Source organism: Polistes canadensis, unplaced genomic scaffold, assembly GCF_001313835.1.
Source record: "Polistes canadensis isolate GaletaPanama2010 unplaced genomic scaffold, ASM131383v1 scaffold_45, whole genome shotgun sequence".
Taxonomy (NCBI): Eukaryota; Metazoa; Arthropoda; class Insecta; order Hymenoptera; family Vespidae; genus Polistes; species Polistes canadensis.
Genome location: NW_014569592.1, coordinates 167,634 through 175,076, shown reverse-complemented (window position 1 = coordinate 175,076; position 7,443 = coordinate 167,634). Strand labels below are relative to the sequence as shown.

Genomic DNA, 7,443 nt, shown 5'->3' with positions numbered 1-7,443 from the left:
GAAAAAGAAAAAGAAAAAAAATGAAGAAGAAAAAAAAAAAACAAGGTATATAATAAATGTTAAAATTTATTGACGTCCTATGCACAGAAAACGCGTGTAGTGGGTGTATATATTATTAATCAATAATTTATTTAGTTAAGTTTGTTTATTATGAGTATTCGGAAAATGATCGAATAAAATGCGGTAACGATGAGATAACCGTTATCATTTGTTCGTAATATTTTCGAAATGTGATGTATTGCAAATTTGTCTTTATAAAGAAAARAAAAAAAAAAAAACAAAGAAGAAAAAGAAAGAGAACATTTTATATTTTTTTTCTTCTTAATAATAAATTTTGCTTATTTTTTATTTGGGAAGTTGAAATATTGAAACAAAACGAAGAAACAACATTGGATTATCTTGAAAAAGTAGTCGCATACTTTTTTTTTTATTAATTTATCATTAATTTTTGTGTTCCTTGTTTAATGCGTAATCGTAAAGATTAAAGTTTTTTTTTTTTTGCCACTCATCACGATATTGTGTTTTTGTGTTTAATACGTTCGAAATATTGGCTTAAAACAAGAAGATACAATAGAATAATATATATATATATGTAAACGCGTTTCGTATATTTTGAAATTAAAAAAAAAAAAAGAAACAAAAAAAAAACAAAAAAAAAAAGAAGTAGTTCACTCTATAAAAATGGATTCGTTTTACTTCTCTGTGTGATTTTTCTCACTCTGTTGATACGAAAAGATAAATAAATAAATAAATAAGTAAAAAAATAAATTCATATATACAATTTTTTTGACGAAATTGTTGAAATGGCGGCGATATGCGAGAACGTGAATGAATAAAACTATTTTATGGTCGAAAACAAAGAAAGTAGTTGTACTATTTGTTATAATAATACCGCATGATCAATTCCGTGATCTCTTAAGAAATTTTGATACACTTCCTCAACTATATATATATATATTAATTAATTTTAGTTATTAAGAATGAATAATAATAAAACTGTGGGCTAAACCCCATTTGCGCAACATTATATTTTATTTTTTCTATCTCTGGGCATAGATTATTATTATATTATTATTATTATTATTATTATTATTATTATTATTATTATTATTATTATTATTATTAATAATATTTTAAGCATTTCCTATAAAACTCCGTGTCTATCTCTCTCAATCTCACTCTGACTTCTTACTCAGGAATGACGTTATGTTAACAAAAATATAAATATATTAATATACATTTTGTTAATAACCAATCGCCCTGACGCGATATCTTTAAATTATTCTATACAAATATTTCGATATTTTTATGTCATATTAAAATTTTCCAAAAAAAAAAAATGCTAATATTAATTAATGGTAAGAGATAATATAACACACGTATCGAGAAAATTAAATAAATTATCGTCATTTGTTTGTTTTTTTTTTCTTTTGTTTTTTTAATCAAAATTGTGATAAAGTATCAAAGATACAATTCATAAATAATAATAATAATCTATATATATAGCGTTGAATAAAAGTTATATTTATTTGTTCCCTATAAATAACGTGCATGTTCCTTTTTTTTTTTCTTAAACAGAATTAAAATAAAATTGCATTTTGTTGAAAGAGTTGAACAAGCAGATAAAGTAGAAAACACAAGGACATCGTTGACTACTTATTTGAGAATAGATACAAAGTATTACAAGTAAGAAGAAACCTTCCTTATCAATGCCATTGATTTATATAATCGTAGTCTAAAAATATCATTGATTAATATTATTGAAAATATAAAAAAGAACGTAACGCTTTATATATTTAAAAAAGTATTTAAATAACATTATCTTTGAAAAGTTAACACTTTATAAGCATTAACATTGCTAATTCACAGTTTATTTAATAATTATTTTTTTTATTTTTTTTTTTGTTAGTAATACATGAATATTTTGTTCAATATTTTATTTCATATTTTTGGTTGTTTTTATTATAATATTATCTCCATTTTTAATTCTATATTTCAGTAATATAAAAACATTAAAAGTGATATATTTTTAATATTAATATATGATTTAATCGTAATGCATATAAATTATATTATAAAATACACATTAATTTACATATTAATGCATATAACGAAGACTTTTTTTTATAGCATTAGCATCGCTTTGTTCTTTCAATTGAAATAAATTATCTTCCCATGATGCCTCCTTATTAGCACATTTTAAAAGTGCAACTCTGATATCTTCGCTCGATATGGTTTTAGGTAAATGCACAAAATTCATGTCCTTAAGAATTTTAATCATTATTATAGTCAAACCTTTATTGTATGTGCCAAATTCTGTACTTTTCCAATCCCAAGGTAAAAGATAATGATAATTCATCCAATAACTTTTGTTCAAGAAGAACATCGAATTATCTTCAATTGGAAACCTGTGAAACATCGAATAAATATTTTTATTTGATTTATTATTTTACTTATATAAAATGTATCAAAAAAATACGTGATAAAATTTTTAAGAATAAATTCCTCATATTATGTAGAAATGAAAAATAAGTTCCGTCAATATGAATCAGAAAATATATCATTTCAAAGTTACGAAACTTACAAGCATAATCTCAATGTACATTAGTTATTTTTATGCACAAATTATGTGTGATTAAAATTCTGTTGATATTACCTTGTAAAATGAAATATTCAAAACGTGCCTACCTTCTAACAGTATACAGTTCCATCGATTTATTTCATTCCAACCATGTTTCGATATAATCGTAATTATGGTAATTCAAAATTGAAGGTATTGTAAATATTCAATTAAACAAAATATTTCGAAGACATAGTTATATATTTGAATATTATATTATAATTAATGTTAAATATATTTCATTACAGTAAATAAAATATACGTCATTAAAATATATTGATTGAGATCATGCTTGATAGTCTAATAAATTTTTGAAATTATTTCTCGACCAATGTTGATTTAACGAAGCACTTTCTATGAAGTTAAACAGTTATTTATATTATTGACAAAAAAAAATAATAAAAAAATGACTACCATTACTGATATAACTTAGAAACGAGGTCAACAAATAGCATATATGATAATCAAAACATTTGAAATTATTTTTGCTTTTCTTTCTCATTTCTGCAGTGAGTTTAACATTTTACTATACATCCTGTATATAATAATTTTTATTATAAAACAGTTAAAAAACGATAGATATATCATAATCAAAATGTTCGAAAGTTCAACGTGTAATATCCGAGATATTACAAAATGGAGAACTTTCTAATTAGCGAAACGATTTACAGGTTAACGAGTACTTAAATTCAACTGCTACGTATACCATCGTAATCAATCATAACGGTACCATGACTCTTTGGCATATTGAAAAAAAGAATGTAAAATAATCGAATATTATAAAAAATGGCCATTAACCTATCATTCGGTTTAAAACCCCAAACCAATATGGCGCTGTTCACCATCTTTGATACGTTGCTCATTATAAATAATCGTAGAAATCCCACAATAAAAATAGAATTAACGATGGTCTCGTTCCAATATATTATAGGGATGATGATAGGAATGAATAACGTTATTACTGGGAACAAAATCCAGTAGAATCTAAAAAAAAAAAGTTATTTTTTTTTAACAACAATTATGTAAATGTATCGATGATTACGACAGTGGACTGATAAAAAGAGTTCCTATGGAGTTGAAAAGCTTTGAGCATTAAGGTTTTCTACATCGTGTTAGTTATTCAATTTATAATATAAATAATTGTGACAAAAAAAAAGTAATCGTAAAATCAATAGAAAAAGTTTCTTGATTATTAGTCCACCGTCAAAATTATCGATATAATATAATAGTTATCGTTTAATAATAAATACACCGGATGTTCAGTATATATATATATTATATGCGTTATAAATTTTTATCTCGAGAACCAATCGATATTTTTTGAAAAAAAAAATTGTTTACGCAATAGTAAAATAATTTTAATCATTCGAAAAAATAAATTGTGATTTGTTTTCCCAAATATATATATATTTTGTTCTTAAGATTAAAAATTTGTCTTATTAATTTATTTTTTTTTTATTATATTTTGCTTTATCTTTAAAACATCCGGCATATGAAATATCGAGGAAAAACAAAAAATAATACAAATAATATATAAACATTTCATACATTTTTTGTGAACAAATGGATGTATTCTCGATGTCTCGCATATCTATGTCCTGTTTTAATTCTTCTTGATTGTAAGGTGAATCTAACAAATGACTCCAAAAATAACTATATAAAAATCCTTTATGAGTTAGATAAGGATCTTTATCAGTCTTGTAAAATTTGTGATGCAACCTGTGATAGAAAACCCAATCGTACAAGGGACCCTATAAAAAAGAAAATATTGGTAATTACTTTTATATATATATATATTTTTTTTTTCCTATTGTGAAACTCACCACACCGGCAAGAGTATATACTAGGATGAGCAAATATTTAAGAGTATCGTCAACTTCAAATGCTCGGTGTGCAAAATATCTATGGGCACCTATGGTCACTCCCATATAACTAACCGATATGAGAAAAGTAACTGAAATCATTAATGTTCGTTATTTTGTTAGAAATATTATTTCACATACACATATATAGAATTATTTTTAAATAAATGACTATACTTTTAAGGATTTTAAATTCTATTGACTTTATACTATTAGTACAAAAACATCTTAATGTTAATTTCTAGATTATGTATGTAATATTACATATATACAGAATGAAAGGCACCTAATTGTATTCACCTAAATGTCTACTTTGTTGATGCCCCCATATATAAGTGAAAACAAATATAAATATTTATTACGTTACTATAATTAAATAATGCAAATATGTAAGATAATTAATGACAATAAATATTTCTAAATTATTGTATAAATGTGTGTATTATAATTTTCAAAATAGTAAAAGTAATTAGAATAATTTAATCTATCATTATTATTATTATTATTAGTTAATATAATTATTTCTATATTTCTTATATTGTTTGTATTTAATAATTGAACCAAAATAAATCTCATCAGTTATTTTTCGTAATTAAAAAAGAATGTTATATAAAAAAGAATAATACCAAATAGCACTGTCATCCATTTCGCTTCGAAAATCAATAGCCAAAGTCCATAAAAACCGAAAAAGTGAAGATGAATAAACCATAGCACTAAACCATTATTTATAGTATGCATTTTTGAAACATCTATTTCTTCAGATACTGACATCTTGTTATTGATCAATGAAATATTAACAAAAAAAAAAACAAATATATATTAAATTAACAATAATTTCAATTGAAAGATATATTAATAAAAACTTATATATTTTTACTATATTTTTTATATTATATTATATTATATTATATATACTTTATATTATAACTTTTTCTTTATTTCACGATAATAAAACTAATCGTTTAGTTTTTGTTTTAATAAAGAAAAAAAGAAGACAAATCAAATGTATTGAAACAAATTGCAATCCGTATTTCGATGATCGTCCGAAGTAACGTAAGTTCTGCGGCAAACTGAATCGAAATGAATTCAATGGAAGTGCTAATGTTCAACAAATATCGTATACCAGGTAAGTAACTTCCTTCATTTTAAAATCGCTTTGTAATCTGACATATCAAATATTTCCCAACGATCCCACAATTTATTATTTACGCTGGTGCCGCGACTGAATGAATATAAATCGTCTATTTATCGAAAAATATTATAATTATTGCACTGTACGTTATATATGTTGATTTCTATTAGAATTTGATTTTCATAATAATTAATTCGATACCGATACAATGAGTCGACATTATTAAATACTTGAATAAATAATATTAAATGTATCGATTACTTTTTTACTTTAACAAAAGTTTTCAAATCAAAATCGTGAATTGGTGTATTATCAAATATTAAAAGTCAATTTTTTAACTGTGATAGAAGATTAATTTAAATATTCATTTTGACAAACAAAATTTTATACTTCCCTTAAATATCACAAACCTTATTTCAGATTTAAATCAAATTTTTTGTATAATTTTTTATATTATTTACATAAGATTGGGTAAAAACGATAAATTGGTGTGAGTGAAATGAAAATAATTATGTAAGTAAACATTTGTTCACCAAAATCCACAAATTAAGTTATTAGATTGTAAAAATTATTGAGGAAAATAAGCTATCGTAAAAATTGGAGGTTTTCATCATTTTTTATTTTTTTTTTGTTGGCCTCATTGTTGCACTCTTGTATTTATTTGTACGAAATTACATTTTAGTTAGACTCTTAATAATTAACGATGCAATTCTCTTTTTATATTCTGGCTTTGTAATATTTTTATACACATACAATATTATATACATGTATATATAAATTTAAAATAATTCTAATTTTTCTAGATAAAATATAAAAGAGACGGCAGGATAATAAATACGACGACAAGATTTAATTAAGTTGTAATTTTTAACGTCGACGTATTTTAAGATTATCATCATCATCATCATCACTATTATTATTATTATTATTATTATTATTATTATTATTATTATTATTATTATAACAAAGGAACTAATAATGTATTTATAAAACTTTTTTATAATCCATCGTTTGTAATTCTTGTAGATCTTCTTTAGGTATATCGGCATCACCATAACCCCATACATGGCTACCATCACCGGATTTGTTCGCCCTTCTTCGTACCATTTCCGGTGAAACGTATTTTAAATCATAGGCCCAACCAATGCGAGCGAATGCGTCGATGAATCCGGTAGTTATATTGAAAGAATAATCACCTAATTCACCAGTTTTGTAATCCCATGGAAAAACGTGATGATAATTGTGCCAGCCTTCACCTAGTGCTGCTATGGAAACTGCAATGTTTTCTACAGGCGAGATATTCCTAAAAATTAATATCATTCATTTATGTTTATTATTTTTTCATATAACAAAATTAAATATAATAATATACATTTGAAAAATAAATTATAAAAATAATTAACTTACTTGTCGTAAGGTTTCTGACCCCACATATGTGCAACACTGTTAACGAAGAAAGCTATATTGAGCGTTATGCAAAATCGAAAATTAAAACTTATCCAGAAAGATGTCCACAATGATTCAGACCAGAAATAATATGGTACGACAACTGGTAATCCAATTGCCAAAAGTGCGAACAGAGGTATGTACAATCTACATTTTAACAAACAAACAAATAAACAAGTTATAAAAAAGTTATTATATCACAATAAAATATACTAATATAATATTATATTCTATTGTTTAAATGAACATTTCTAAACTCTAATAACATTTATTAACTATTTATAGTAACCCCATTATATTAATGATAAGACATTGTAAAAAACTTTGTAAGTGCAATAAAAACCTAATTATATATAGTAACCCCATTATACTATTAATATAAT

The 7,443-nt window shown here is 23.9% G+C and overlaps 2 protein-coding genes across 2 annotated transcripts in view; both read right to left on the bottom strand.

Annotated features, from left to right (window-relative positions):
* Positions 1-1,930: 1,930 nt before the first annotated feature.
* On the bottom strand, positions 1,931-5,253 carry LOC106785052 (acyl-CoA Delta(11) desaturase). The gene is made up of 5 exons (XM_014745193.1): positions 5,109-5,253; positions 4,444-4,574; positions 4,169-4,371; positions 3,419-3,604; positions 1,931-2,408 (listed from the first exon to the last, which is right to left on the bottom strand). Exons 1-5 carry the CDS (start codon positions 5,251-5,253, stop codon positions 2,099-2,101), a joined length of 975 nt encoding a protein of 324 aa, XP_014600679.1. The 3' UTR covers positions 1,931-2,098.
* A 974-nt stretch (positions 5,254-6,227) lies between these two features.
* Positions 6,228-7,443, bottom strand: part of LOC106785051 (acyl-CoA Delta(11) desaturase-like) — a 4,062-nt gene continuing 2,846 nt past the window's right edge. Inside the window, exons 2-3 of the mRNA XM_014745192.1 lie at positions 7,022-7,212; positions 6,228-6,917 (exon numbers count right to left, since the gene is read on the bottom strand). Coding sequence (XP_014600678.1) covers positions 6,599-6,917; positions 7,022-7,212 — 510 coding nt within the window. The 3' untranslated portion in view covers positions 6,228-6,598. The remainder of the gene's footprint in view (positions 6,918-7,021; positions 7,213-7,443) is intronic.